The 14,899-nt window shown below is 40.8% G+C and overlaps 1 protein-coding gene across 22 annotated transcripts in view; it reads left to right on the top strand.

Annotated features, from left to right (window-relative positions):
- Window positions 1–14,899, top strand: part of NFASC (neurofascin) — a 176,875-nt gene that overhangs the window by 131,962 nt on the left and 30,014 nt on the right. For 14 of the 22 annotated variants that reach the window (XM_081916289.1, XM_081916293.1, XM_081916295.1 and 11 more), the window contains 2 exons: window positions 483–656; window positions 7,633–7,647. The exons of 2 other annotated variants lie outside the window; for them this stretch is intronic. In XM_081916289.1, the coding sequence (XP_081772415.1) occupies window positions 483–656; window positions 7,633–7,647 (189 nt within the window). Of the gene's footprint in view, window positions 1–482; window positions 657–4,268; window positions 4,430–7,632; window positions 7,648–14,899 lie in introns of those variants that run through there. 6 more of the 22 variants (XM_081916285.1, XM_081916284.1, XM_081916291.1 and 3 more) reach the window with 2 other exon arrangements.

Genomic DNA, 14,899 nt, shown 5'->3' with positions numbered 1-14,899 from the left:
TTGAATGTTATTTACATAAGAAGATATTTCCAAGAATATGGCCAGTGGCACCTGAAAATGTACCTCCTTCCCACCCCTTGATAGAATTTGAACAAGCATGCATCTAACTTCCTAAAATCTCCTGCCCCAAACTGTTAGGAAATGCATGAACAATGTAATTTTTGCTCAAATAATTAGTGCAAAAGCTCTCCGCCATAACAAATCCCTGACTTGAAAGCCCCTGCAAAACTAACATGGTGTTTTATCTTTGGCCTACATGGCAGCTAAAAGTTTAATTAGCTTAATTAAAGTTCTTCCTTCTTGAATGCATAACATTCCCCAGCCGTTTTTGCTTAAAAGTCCTCTAAAATGAACATGCCCCATTTTGAACACAGCCAGTGCTTTTGTCAGGTGTAATCCTAGACTGAGAAGTGGTGAGATGCATAGTATAGCATGTTTCTCAAAATAAGACTGAAGCCTACACAGCCTGCCTCTCTCTCCAGTTAATGGATCCAAAAGTGGCAGAACAATGGTGGAAAACTTCTCTCCTAATCAGACAAAGTTTATACTCCAGAGGACGGACCCCATATCACGCTATAGATTCAACCTGCGTGGCAGGACACAGATTGGGGAAGGTGAGCCTGCCACGGGGGAGTCACCACTTCCACTGAATGAAGGTAAGTGAGAACATGATGCCAGTGTAACTGGGGTGAGAGAGGTGTGCCCTGCCAAGCTGGACATAGGAGCAGCATTCACGAGTATTTCAGAATCCACACACGCCTATATAAAAATCAGCCTTTGATGTGTGAGGTCTTGGCCTGCTGCAAATTGAGAAATAATCATTTGCATCCTCTTAAATATGCCCCCTCCCTGTCCCACAAAAGTAGCTCTCTTAATCATGTCCCATTGCCATATAAAATCCTTATCAAAACTACTTGTGAAGTTCTATGTGGGAGTTCTAAATTGTGCGATTAAAATTGTGTGGAGTAGGAGAGCACCCATTGGCTCCACTCCAGTTGTTGCTTCCCCTGCCAGTACTGACGACACATCAGGAGAAGATCTGAGAAATGTGGGCTTTCCACTGGATTCAGAAGACATCTCCACATGACGTTAGTCACATGATGTAGAATATCCACACAACAGCTTTTGGAGTGACATTGATGCTGGGGGTGACAGGACGTACAACCACCTGGAGTTTTTAACAATCAAGTCGAGTATAAATTTTATGAAATAAATAAGTACAAGTGCCTCATGCTGCCTGTCCTTTGCATCTCTGCCTCATGTGAAACATTTCAAGTCTTCATTTCTTTCCTCAGACCCTAGCCTGTCCCTGTACTGTAGGCATACTCTCTTTTTCAGAAGGTGCAAGATAACATTGATAAAAGATTCCACGTCATTTCCCGCTGCTTCTCCTTTGTGAAATGATTTACCATAAATTATTTCTCCTGCTATGTGAGAATACAGATTTCCCTACTATAAAAGACATTTTAAAAGGATTGTGTGTTTCAAAGGAACAGCTGATAACAGAAATTGCAAAGCAGCTTTTATGCAAAACCTCTCGATTTTATTCTATAGTCAGCTTTCCTTTAAGCTTCTATTAAGTACTTTTTTCAGTGCAAATACTGGAAGAATGAGCTTTTAATAACCTTTGTTGTTCATCAAATGTATTCAAATGATTTGAATGTGTTTCCTTTTTACCCCAGCCACATTTTTAAATAACAGTGCTGTCTTATGTATTAACGTTTCCATTGTGTTTTATTGGTGTTAAATTCAGTATTTATATTCAAGAATGATGGATTTAGTTGTATTATTTTTAAATAATGAGTGTGCTGCAGAAAAGCAGTTCAGGGGTAACATATATATCCTGCATTGTTTTTCAAAATAGTTGGTTGCATCATTTGGGCCTAAAAGATACCTTTATCCAGCAGGTTGTTTGAAGGTACCAATGGCTAAGCATCACTCTTGGCATTCATTTGCTAATTTTAGACAGGGTCGACTGGTTTAAACCAAGGTGATTCAAATTATTTAAATAAGCAAGAAAAAGGCTGTCATTGAATTAAGTTTCCCATTTATATTTCATCTCATATTTCCTAAACTGTGATGCAGATCTGACCAGTAGACCATGTTCATTTACACCTAGTTAAAGCAAGAATAGGGGAAATGTACCCCTCTGGATGTTAGACCCCAGTGCCCATCATCCCTGACCATTGGCCATACCAGCTGGGGCTGATGAGAGCTGAAGTCCAACCATGTTTGGAGAACAAGAGCTTCCCTGTGTCTGAAACAGAGTATTAATTATACTGTACTATTGTTTCAGTTTTGCAACCAGGCCTTGCCTCCCATAGTCAAACAATATGCATTTTCCATGTTTTCCTTTACCAATAGAAAGAATCTCTTTAAAATATTTCCGTATAGATTCTTTCTGAATCTATGCAGATGACGGTTTGCAAGGTTAACAGCACAAGCCTGCGTGTTTACTTAGAAGCAAGTAGCCTTGACTTCAAAGGGACTTTCTCCAAGTAACTGTGTTTATGGCTGTATCCTAAGGATAGAAATGTAGGAACCTTCACACCCGTACAATGTGGACTTCAATTCTTCTTTCCAGTATTGCTCCTTCTTCTTCACTTGGCCCAGCTGCACTCGCACGGGGCAACAGGAGGGGGGAGTAGCAAACAAAAATGAAGTGCTTATGGCTGATAGATCAAAGCAGGACTCATTGTTACTGTGCAGACTAGAGCAGTTTATTTTCATCTGGCGAAGATAAAATGCCTATGTTTGGTAGGTGGAGTGTAAATCTTCATTAGTGAGAAACGATCAGCTTGGTTTTTCATTTACATATAAAAGCCATCTTTATCGGGTAGAAGACATGCGGATAGAGATTGACTGTAGAGTTAACACACCACTGTAACTAAACCACCCCAAATTATGAGTTTGCAAAAAAAAGAGAGAAAACCTCAATAGGCTCCTTGGGTTTGGCAAAGGAGATGTACAGTAGTTCTTCCACCATTGGCCATCCCACTCACTTCCCTGCATGGAATTCCTTGTTGCCTAGAGCAACCAGGCTAGTTGATAAATTCAAGGGAGGACGAGCATGCCTGTAGCCTCATTACTTAATGTCAACTAGATGATTATGAGAAACTTAGTATTTATAATTTAGTTATTTTTCAACTAAATACCTGTGTGTATGGGGTGGTATACCAATTTAATAAATAATAATAATATAAGTTTTTATATTTTAAAATTAATCATCATTTTTTAACCCATTCAAGTTTTTAGGCAATAATAGTAATTCATTCTCTCTGTCTCCATCTCTCTCTCTCTTTCTGATTCTCAAATATATGTTTGTGACACAATTTTATCCAATATTAACAGGTTTCAAAGTTGACTAACATGCCAGTAACTGTTTGTGTTTGGCACTGCTGGATCTTTTGCAAAGTAGATTGCTTTACTTACTTGAGGTTTATTTTTACCTTTAAATGTACTTATTTGTAATAGATTGCCATTCTTTCAATGCAATAAGAGCTAGACTGTAAATCAGGAAAACAATTGCTTGATAGGCAATCATTTTCACCACCACTACCTTGCTTGCCATAATAATTTCAGATTTTAAGCAGCTCTCAAGTTTTTATTTTACATTAGCATCCAGCTTCTTGTATATTGTGTTGATTGGCTCGCTATGTATCTGCCCACTCACAGGTCCATTAAGTATAATTTTCTCCCTTTTTTGAAACTTGACATGTTTTTCAGGTTAGGGTATACCAAATTTGCACTAAACAAGTAGAGAAGAACTGGCTTTTGGGCGAGCAGGCTGGACTGATGCTAGCTTAAAACAACAGCTCAAGAGGGGGAAAGGCTCAAGAGGGGGAAAGAACCCCCATGGCTCCACCACCACCAGCACCCCACATTATCTCTCCTAGCTTCTAACCAGGTTCCAGACTAACCCCACTCCCAAATTAGGTTCCTTGCCCCTAAAAGAAGCCTTGCAGGTTTTATGTCCTTCCTGACCTTTTCTAGCCTTTTAGGAAACACCCAGGCCACTTGGGGTCGGTAGGCACACCCCTAGCACCCTGGCATTTCCCTTTGCTTGCCCGCTTTTCCTTGGCAGTTTCACAGCAGTAGAACAGAATTATTTCCAGTGGTCTCTGGTTGGAAGATCACCTTTTCTTATCCTAGAACCCATATGAAAACAACCTTATGTGATAATGCAGTACTTTGGTATAGCAGTCGCCATTTTCATCCCAGAAGTCTCGTGGGAATGACACTTTGTCATCACCTACTGTCGTTCCCAGATAGATTCTGGCAGAAGAAAATGGCTGCCAGCAGCCTGCTGGGAAGAGCTTTGTTTGCTACCTCGGGTAAGTCCCTTATTTTTCTGCCCTTCATGACCCTCTGTCCAGAAGACACCACCTCTCCTGTTGCACTGCTTACAGAATAAATGCGGTGAGGGGACCATTTTGTTCAACCATTGATGCTGCTTGATCAAAATACCCATCCATTCTGAGGGAAGCGAAAAGAGAGAGAGAGAGAGAGTTTTTATTAAGACTAGCAAAAGTTCTTAGGGGTATTGGACAAGGCTGCCAGTTGTTGACTTCAATAAGGGCTTGGCAATAAAACTCATTGAGTGACTTCAGGCAGATGCTGACAGGGCTGTGGATACAACAGTTGCTCTGCTGTGCAGTCTCTTCCCTGCCTCCCCATGACAGAACTGCACTGCCCAGAAGATAAGTATTTTTGCAATGAGATATTAATGTACAATTAAGACTATAATGTAGAAGTTTTTAGAGGATAATCTACAATATGTTCTACAATTATTTCTTTTCATTTATGCTAAGGAAATAGTGCTTTCTAGAGAAAAGGTTTCCTACATGGTAACAGTCTTTACGGTTGAATATACCAGGGAATGAAGACCAACAAAATCTCCCAACTGTTGGAGAGTTATGGGAATGTGCTTTGTTACAAAAATAAGCAGTTACGTGCATTTGAAAGAAAGAAGACAGAATGTGAATACTTTTAATTGAATTTTTATATCCTTTGTTAGCTTTCGTAATAATAATCCATTCTTCTGTAAGGCGATCAGCTTGCACAACGTAAGAACTTCTCTGCAACTTGATATACTATTAATCAGGCTTAAATACTTCTTATTGATAGGGAAACCTATAAAACAGAGGCATCCAATAGCCTCCTGAAAACTGCAAGAAATGAGCTAGAGATGCACAGCCTTTCCCATCACTGCTGTAATCAACAAACGACCCTCCGTAGGAAAATGCCACAACTTGCAGACTTGTAATAGGATAAAATACTCTTTGTGAAATATCCGTCAAGCTAAGTGAAAGTTCAGTAGCCCTCTGGGAAGTGAGTGCAAAACAAAGCTGACTCTTAATATTCTGTAACGTTTCCAGAAAGACCCCCAAATTCAGCTCAGTCTCTCACAGTATTTAATGAACTGTTGCTTTTTATCTTCTGAATGGCAATATGTGGGAAAAGTATTTCCCTGAATACACATTTTAAAAATGAATCACTTTCCATATTTCTATAAGTGGGCAGGTTCCGGGTATGTTATATATAGCACTTGCTGATAATGTTATCAGATATTTCTTCCCATACTGTATTAAGGGGGGGGAAGGGGATAATGTTCTGGTTGACAATAGCTAGTGAATGCACTGCAACTTTTGAACTCTGAAAGTGCTTCCCACACTAAATTTGGATTTTTCTTAGAATTTGCAAAACTGCTTTGAGGAAGAGTGGAGAATTTAAATAATGGTTCAGAATCTTATTTCTAGACACATTTTTCCTGGATTTGTTGTATAGCATCTATGCATTTGTTATGTTGCTGGTAATTTGAATTAGCCCAAGAGCAATCATAGCAGTCTAAAAAGGCTTTCTTGTAACAATTTCTGTAGAAGAAATCTGGGGAGCGGTGAATTAGAAATTTTTCCTTCTGATTTGCAGCAAACCATAGTTTGTCATTTCAACAGAATGTGGCAAACTGTTGCATGCAAACCGTTGTTTACAATCAAATTGGAATACCAAACCACAGCTAGATTCTCATTTGAGATCCTAGTTTTATTGTAAATTATGGGTTCCATAAACCATAGCTTGCCACATTTAGATGAAATGAAAACGTATGGTTTAGCACAAATTTGAAGTAAAAGCTTCAAATCTGCACCCCTTGTGTTCAGTGGAGAAAGGAAGGGGAAGGAGGAACTAGCAAGCCTGACACTTGGCTAATTCTCATAATGACAAACAATGAATTGCTGTTATGTCTGAATTGAGGCGATTACTCTATTGCTGATGCTGTTTGTATCACAGTAATCGAGTCCAGTGTCTCCCAGCCTTTTGCATTAAAACAACTATACACACACACACACACACACACACTCATATAAAATAAAGATATTCTGAAAAGGTCTGATATACTCAAAACTACTCTTTCTTTCTCCCAAACCTTTGCTTATCTTTCCAAGATACCCAAGAATAGTTGCTTTGCCACAGAGAGCCAGAGCTCTGTAGGCCCTGCAACATTTAGTGGAACTTACTGAACAGTTTGAACAACAAAGGTGGTGAACTGTGGCCTTATGCTTAAAAAAGAAAAAGAAAAACACCCTCCTGGTAGCATTCTAGTAGCCAAGGTCCTCTTTCATTTTCATGCTGAATTCTACCCATAGCTGTCATGTGTTAAAGTGACAGTGTGCAGACTGCCACCAGATGCAGAAGATTCTTCATACTGTGAATATTGTTGCTTTGTGAGTGTTCAAAGCAGTGTGCGAAACCCCAAACTACATTGACTTCTGCATGTGGTGTCGGTAATGCAAGACTGCCTCAGTGTATGTGGCAACACCACTGGAATTCAGCAAAGATTTCATAAATACTGTAGTGATCTTGTGGGTCAAGGGAATTGTCCCTCAGTGGAATCTCATGAGTGAGGTTTTGCAGGATCTTCAAATAAAAGCGGAGATGTGTACCACTCAGATTATTAATGAATGTTGAGCAGTCTCCGTAGGCAGAACGTTTAAGCCCATCAGACACTCCGCAATACACAGCTAAGCATTTGGAATTGCACAAAAGCATGTTGCCTAGAGGGAGCCTTGCCAATTTTCTTTTCTCCTACTGATGCAGGGGAGGCATTTATAAATGGAAATAAAGATCCAAGCCACAGCTTCCATTTCTCGCAGACGTTATTTGAGCCAGGGGATGCGAATGAAATACAGTATTCCTGTGGTTATTTGCATTGCCTATTGTCTCATCCATCATAAGTGTCTAAGAATCGATAATGAGCTTGCAGCCAAGTTGCAGTAGAATAGAATTTGTCCTGACATTTAGGGGACTCAAATGGAAGCTGACAGGATGCGAAAGACCCATTTGGTTGAATTTAAAACCACAAACTGCGGAACTTTTGCCCCAAGAAATGAAGATACAGTGAAGGAAACCAAATCAGCTGTGTCTCCCTGTGTTGGTTTGGATGTTCATTTATGGTAAAGATTGGCTGGGGGTAGCCGTGGAATATGGAGGACTAACACACCTTCTCTTTATTACAGCCTCAGCCTGCCATGTTTATGTACCATGTTTGTGCTGTGGTTTTATATATTCCTGTGTTCTCTCTCCCTTCTTTCCTCATGTTCCCCTTCCCTATGTTTGGCGCTGCACACTCTGAAGTTCTTCCAACCTCAGGTACTGTACCAAGCTGGCAGACTACACAGGCATGATGGGGCAGTGTGAGCTGAAGGCTTGTCTCTTGGGAGTGCTGGCATTATTTAAGCATGCACCAAGTTAACCCTTTCAGTGGGGGAGAAAATGTATAGACAGATGCATTGGCAGATAGCCTCCTCTTTCTGATGTAGGGAATGGGTCCATTGAAAGGGTTGACCATAATGTTTGAGCTGCTATTGCTGCTGCTGCTGCTGCTGCTGCTGCGCATGTATGCATGATAGGCTTCTGCATTTATTTATTTTTTGCTGTTGCTACCACTTAACAACACTGAGATACAGAGAAGTTGCATGTGTTTATGCACACGTGGGAGAACCGAAGGCTGTCTGGTGAATGAAAGGCTCAATCTTCTGCATACGTGCAGGCCAGAGACCCCATCCTCTGCTTGCCCCATTCCCTCAAGCTACATGTGTTAAGAGCATAAGAAAAGCTTGCTGGATCAGGCCAAGGACCCATCTAGTCCAGCATCCTGTTCTTACAGTGACCAACCAGAAGGTGAACCATCCGTAGGAGAGTTGCTCCATGAGTGGACCAGGGTGCTTTTCCAGGGAAAAAAGACATCAGGTTGCCTCTCCCTACTCTAGATCCTAGTGTTAACAACAGTCTATAATGGGGAAGAGGCGTTTTTAAAAAGAAGAAAAGATCCTCACCAGGTTGCATTTCAAAGTTGTGTTCATCATAGCACCCGAACATGTAACCTGAGAGCAGCTATTGTTTTCCACTATAAAAATTTGTCTAAAAGTGCCCTAGTTTTGGAAATGTGTCTCTCTGGAACAGCATCTATTTTTCAGTTGCATCATAGAAAGGTCCACATTTGCCTTAGGTCACAACTGGAGGTGGGAGTTGTTTTGTTCTCCTGAGAATGTTAGTCAGACACAAAGCAATGCCCCCCATTTTTTTCCAGGGGTTGTCTAGCTGGCAGGCAGAAGGGCAGCACCAAATTTCTTTTGACAGCAGATGCCAGATTGCAGGTGCCAGGAGCTTTCTGTAGCCCAGCTTGTGGAGAACCAAAGAGTGTCCCTGAACCCTTGTGTCCCCACCACTCAAAGTTTGTTCACCGCAATAATAAAAACAGTCCCCTTTTGGCTTGGGAAATCTCAGTTGGCAGGAGTCACAAATACAGAACTCTGGGAAATGAGAATGCATTTTGGTGCCCTTGGTATTCTGGGATTAGTTGAATCCTGGGCAAGAAAAGGCTTCACCCTCCCGTTGAGCTTACAGAAGCTGCTACATTCACAGGATGAGAGAGAAATAATTCACTCTCTAGCCTTCTTGCCCCATCTAAAGTCTTTGTTTGCATTGGACTTGAATATTTTAGTAGGGTTTGGGCTGTATTTCCTGCTGATACTTTCCCCTGCCATATTTTGTTGTAACTATTTAATTGATATTACTTTGCAAACTTACTTTCCTTATGTATAGATCCTCCCTCCTACCTTTTTAACTGTATTTTTATTCCCAGCAATACAAAGGGTAGCAGATTGATCTACTTTTGATCATTAAAGAACCAAAATTATATTTCTGCTCTAGGATAACCAAGTGCCCACACATTTTGGTTTGGGCTTGGCAGGGCTTCCTTGTGAGTAAATGTGTATCAGATCATGCTTTTAAATTGGATCAATATACATTTTTGGATCAGAATACATTTTTTGCATTCATTACTCCTCCCTGTTATAATTATAATCAAGCCCTGTAAAGTTGATAGAGCTCAGAAGAACCTGGAAATACAGGGGATGTAATCCAGCTGCAAGCTGCAACTGTGAACCTCATTTTAAAACATGGGCAGCACCTCTCTCTGTCTGTCTCTTTCTCTCTGTCTCTCTCTCAGACATGGCTGAGGCTGGCACTCTTGAGATCTTGAACTCCATGGAGTTGACTCATTTGCCTCTATTGCTGAGTTGGTCCTGTAGCTTGGCAACCAATGATAACATAGGAAGTTGCCTTATACTGAGTCAGACCATTGGTCCATCTAGCTCAGTACTGCCTGCACTGATTGGCAATGGCTCTCCAGGGTTTGAGGCAAGGACTTTCCAAAGCCCCACCTGGAAAGATCTTGTATTGAACCAGGGACCTTCTGAATGCAAGGTAGATGTTCAATAATTGAGCTACAACCCTCCTCAAATTTGCCGCTAGTAAACTGTGATTACTGTATTTGTGGACCTCTGATGTTAACCAAACTCATTGCTGAACAGCACCAATAATACCTGAATCTAATCTAGGCTCTATTTGAGCATGTATGAATGTAGCATTATATAGGCCAGCTTTGGCTTCACCCTGACCCATGTTTTGTTTGTGCAAATAGCAGACAGATTTTTACTGCTTGAAGTCAGATACATCCCACCTTGGAAAGGGAAGTGTAAGGTTTTTGTTATGCTTTCTAGAAGAACTACTGTGTAGCGGAATTCAGACTAGAATCATAAGATCTAGTAATATTAACAGTCAAAACTGGAAAGTGTCAAGAAACCCAAGTCTGACAATTTTGGAGACATAAAATTGATAGAACCAGAGCAATATTCTGTGCAATGTCAAAACAAAAAAAGCCTTTTACTCAGACTCTAAAGCTGACAGTTGCCCTTTAGTCTAGCATATTTTGAACTGATGTACAAACTGAATAGAACAAAGCTGTACATTTAGATGAACTGAAACTTCAGGGGTTGCTGGACCACAGTGTGAAAACAGTCGCATGGCCTACATAAAAAGGGCCTGTCCAATTTGGTTTAAAAGGATGCCAGTCTAGCACGGCATACATTAAAATTATTAGCTCTTATGAGTGGTGTTTTGCAGCTCCTACAGAGTAAATGCATGTGTGGTTGCCAAGATCCTATGAATGTTGACATGTGCACTATGAGCAAAAGGCTCTTAGTTCCATGTTTTCTTTATGATGTGATATTATCCACTGTATAAGCTAGACCTAAGGTTTACATTAGGGACAGGGAAGGATTTGACATTCCTCACGTACACTTAGGAATCCAGCAGTGTGCTCTGATGAAAGAAAGTGGCTTATTAGAGTTGTCTGCCTTGCTCTCCTGCAACCCTGATTTAAAGGATTGTAGTTTCATTTGCTAAGGATAAATCTGGATCAATTTGTTTTTTGTTATGCGGTACAACTAGTCCCTAAGTGATTGATTCTGGCTCTTCTGCTAGAGAGAGGCAGTTTTGCTAATATGTAAGAAGTTACAACTAAAATCTCAGAAAGATCTGACTCTTGAAAGAATAAGTTTTAGAATTTTTGGTTCTGTGCCTAAGAAGCATCAGCCACTGGTTTCTGTGGAATAGGACTGGGTAGCACGTTATTTGGGCTGTTGCTTTATAAACTCCACCAAGTTTATAAAGCAAGCTCTTGACAAATTTCTTCGTCAAGAAGAAAAAGACTGGATGTCAAGTGGTAGAAAATAAAGAATTTGCTAGTCTTTCCCCATATGCAGAAATGGGAGATAAATGCTTCAAAATCAAGGGTAGAGATTGACATGAGAATAATGGCTTGTATGCAATGCCGTGCTAAGTAACCATCCAGCCAGCACAAGGATTTACACGGACAACAGGACTTTCTCTCACCTCTCCATGCATGGCCCCTAAATCTTTCCTACTGGTTCGCCCACTCTCTGGAGCATATTTGGAGAGGGTACAGAGGGGCAGAAAGTCCTGTTGCGCCAGCATAAATCCTTACGCCAGAGGGATGATTACTTAGTGCTATATTGATACAAGCCTAAAATGATTAGCGTTTCAGCAGAACCATATTTCAGTCCTCACATTTGTGGTTCATTCAATTTGGCACTTATATCACTTACTGAATGACTACATGTCTGCATATTTATATATTTATTTGTTTGTTTGTTTTGCAGTCGTTAGATTTGGAGCAAATTAATGGGTTATTTCTCTTTCAATTTCCTCACATTGCCAAAGCAAGGGAAAACTCTCCTGGAAATAGGTTTGGCTCCCCATCAGTGTTTATAAAATATTCATCCAGCCTTCCCAAGCCTACAAGTGCTGTACACACACTCTGGGAAGGCAGTTCTTGTTAACAGCCCATTAGAATCTTCTTTGAATAATTAAATAATAGTACGTGTGTGTCTAGTTGTTTCCTTTGTGCATGGCAGTACCAGGGCTCTAGAAGTGTACTTTTAAAGATGCAGCACTATACACATTTGCCAAGGAGGATGTGTCATTGAACTCCCTTCTGAGTAGACTTACATAGAGATTACACTATTAGTGATGGGGGAATTTCAGCTGAGTTCCATGCCTTTCTAGCAGTTATTTCAGTTTAGTAGGTTAAAAGTAAATGAATGGATGCCTGTTCAACATTGAAAACTGTAAATGTTCAGCAGTTAGTAGGGAAACATTTCTACCTTGAGCCTTTAAGGTGCTACATTTAATTTTAGAAAAAACGTTAAGGGGACTGGAGAAAAAACCAAAACAAAACCTGCTGAATTAGAAATTATTAACACATTGATTACTATGTGTATTGGTTTAAATAAGGAATATATGTGGTTATCTCACTACCAAAGGAAATTGTGCTCTGTGTAAATTGTGCTCTGTGTATCTATTGCTTGCCGTTCTGGCAAATAGAGGTCATCCTCCAATTATCTAGAACAACCTTGCTCTCAGACTTTGCTCCTTGCATTTCTGCAGCTTTTAAGCCTCAGCGTGTTGTCTTGATTTTCCCTTCCTCTTATCCATCACAGATAGAATGACTATATATAAAGGTCAGGACTCCTGTGTGAAATAACTTCTATTGAAGAGGCCCATCAAGTAAAGCTTTTCTTACCCCTTCCTAACGACCTGTACCTGTTAAAATTCCTTCAGTCCAGCTATTCTAGGTACATGAGCATTGTCCTCCTTTGCATCAAATTGAAGTTTGGATAATCAGTATGAATGCAAATATATCTCTGTGAAATATAGATATGTATCTCTTTCTGCATACAGATTCCCCACCTTCCCCATTCAGCCTGCATATTTGTCGAAGCAGGCTCAGTAATAATACACTCAATTTAATTAGGCAGAGCCTCAAATTCTGCGTTCTCGTCTCTGCTAATGAAAGCAGGCAGCATTTGTATCTGGGTATAGAGGTTGAGACTATGAACATAAGTGGAGCCCTTTACTCTGGGGAAAATCATTACTTAGTGAGGGTCTCTTGGTTTCATTTACTTTTAGCTAATCAGCTAGAAAGCTGCACATCTGTGTGTTTCAGCCTGCTTTCACTGACTCTTACACCATAGCAATTAAACACAGTCTCATGGAACATACCAAGGTAATAAACCCAGACATGCTGTTCTATAAATTGTGTAAGAAAAGCCTGCCTCTAGTGCACTTTGTTTATCTGCATCACTGACATCAAGGGAAGTGCACGGTTCCAGCAAATGATTGTCACTCCTTGCCAAAGTTAATCCTTGCTGAAGGGTAAATTGTGCCCAATAGTGGTTAGAGCAAACTTGCTCCATGACACCCTTCCTAAACCTGATGCTGTACTGACAGGACCTGATGGGAATTGTAGTAAACATATATATAAATCTGACGGCCACCAGGTTCAGCAAGGCTAATTTATGGACCCTTAATAGGATAGATGGACAGAAATTCAATGTTATTCCAGCATTCCAGGGACACAGTTTTATCATACAGCTAAAAATGCAGGTTTAAGCAAATGACAGATGGATGTATTAAACGTCAGGTTTTGATAGTCAAAGGCAAGCAAGCCAGCGGTTTCAGCTGACAGCACCTTCAAAACCAAACCCACATTTGATGTCCTTAAAAAACAGCTGAAATACCCGGCCATGACTATCTGTTGGGACCTTAACGTGGCTGAATGGCCATTGTCTTTTATGCAGCGTTCTGCTGCCAAAATAGTGACCTTAGTGGGATCTGTCTTAAAATCAGATTTTTCCTTTTAGTATGTTTTCAAAGTTCCCATCTCCCCTGTGCGTTGATAACGGTAACGTTACCCAAGTGCGTTAGAAGAGGGACAGGGCTTCAAAGTCCTGAAGTCCTCATTGTGACACAAGGAGGGTTATGGCTCAGATGCTGCTTCCAGTACCACACACTGTGTGGTTGCACAACTCCCTTAGATGGCTGCCCAAGTGTCCATTGCCCTTCACAGTATGTCTTTGTCACTCCTCATATGCAGCAAGGCTCTGCTTCTGATCAAAGGCTCCCTTTATCTTTAAGCCCGCAGTGCACTCTCATTAAAGGGTTGGATTTCAAATGAGAAGACAGTCCCCTCCTTCGCCCTTCAGTACCCAGCAGCTGAGCTTCTTTCTGTCATGTGTTTAATATTCAGAAGCAAATGAAGGAATACCTTTATTAGGATTAGGACTAAACCCACACAACCACTCTCCAGTGCTACACTTTGCTTCCATCTTCCTCCATCTGGCCAGTTTAGTTCTTTCTCTTCCTATTGCCACAGCAGGAAACCTGCCCGCATCTGTTAATCTAACTTCATATCCATCCAAACATGAAGCCCAAAGATTGGACATTTTTCTGCAGCTTTATCTTTATGAGAGCAGGGCTTGATTCCCCACCCTCTTTGAAAGTAAACATTCAGCAATGGTTGCCGTAGTTATGCTATACAATGCAGTTGTGCTGCCCCAAGATAATCATTTGGGTGGACCTGCTTTTTGTACTAAGTACTTTGTGTGGCTGCTGTTGGACCCAGTTAAAGAAGAGTAGCTCCGGTGAATACCAGCTCCATAATGGAACCTTAGGTCACGGAAAGTTCTAGGAATTGCAGGAAATAACTTTTTTGCATCTAAGGAAACATGCCAGGTGAAAAGCTGGATGCAGTTTTAAATGGTGAGTGAAATCAGAAGCTTCAGGAAGGGAGTTCAGTAACAAATTGATTCCTAATAAAGATTAAGGGCTGCCTCTTTTCTCCACAAAAAAGTAAAAGTTGTACCGAAGTGAGAATTGTGCTATGGCTGTAGTCAGACCCTCGTGTTCCTTCAGCCAGAAAATGTTGGCATTCTGCGCATGGGTAGCCCTTTCCTGGATATCTTTTTTCAGGGCCAGGGTATTTAATGCCTAGTATTCCAGAATTGTAATTTTGTGGTTGTCTAGGAGACTAGAAGAGGAATTACGTGTCTGCCTGAGCTACTGCAAACCTAGTTGCTGCAATGAAATTTTGCATGCAGCCTATGATTGCTGTCAGGACAGTACTTGGACTTGGACTCTGCATTGGCCAAAGCTCTCCTCTGAACTGCTTGCACCCATCAGATGGAAGTGTTGGGAA

Source organism: Podarcis melisellensis, assembly GCF_964234715.1.
Source record: "Podarcis melisellensis genome assembly, chromosome: 6".
Taxonomy (NCBI): Eukaryota; Metazoa; Chordata; class Lepidosauria; order Squamata; family Lacertidae; genus Podarcis; species Podarcis melisellensis.
This window is presented reverse-complemented; position numbering and strand designations above follow the sequence as displayed.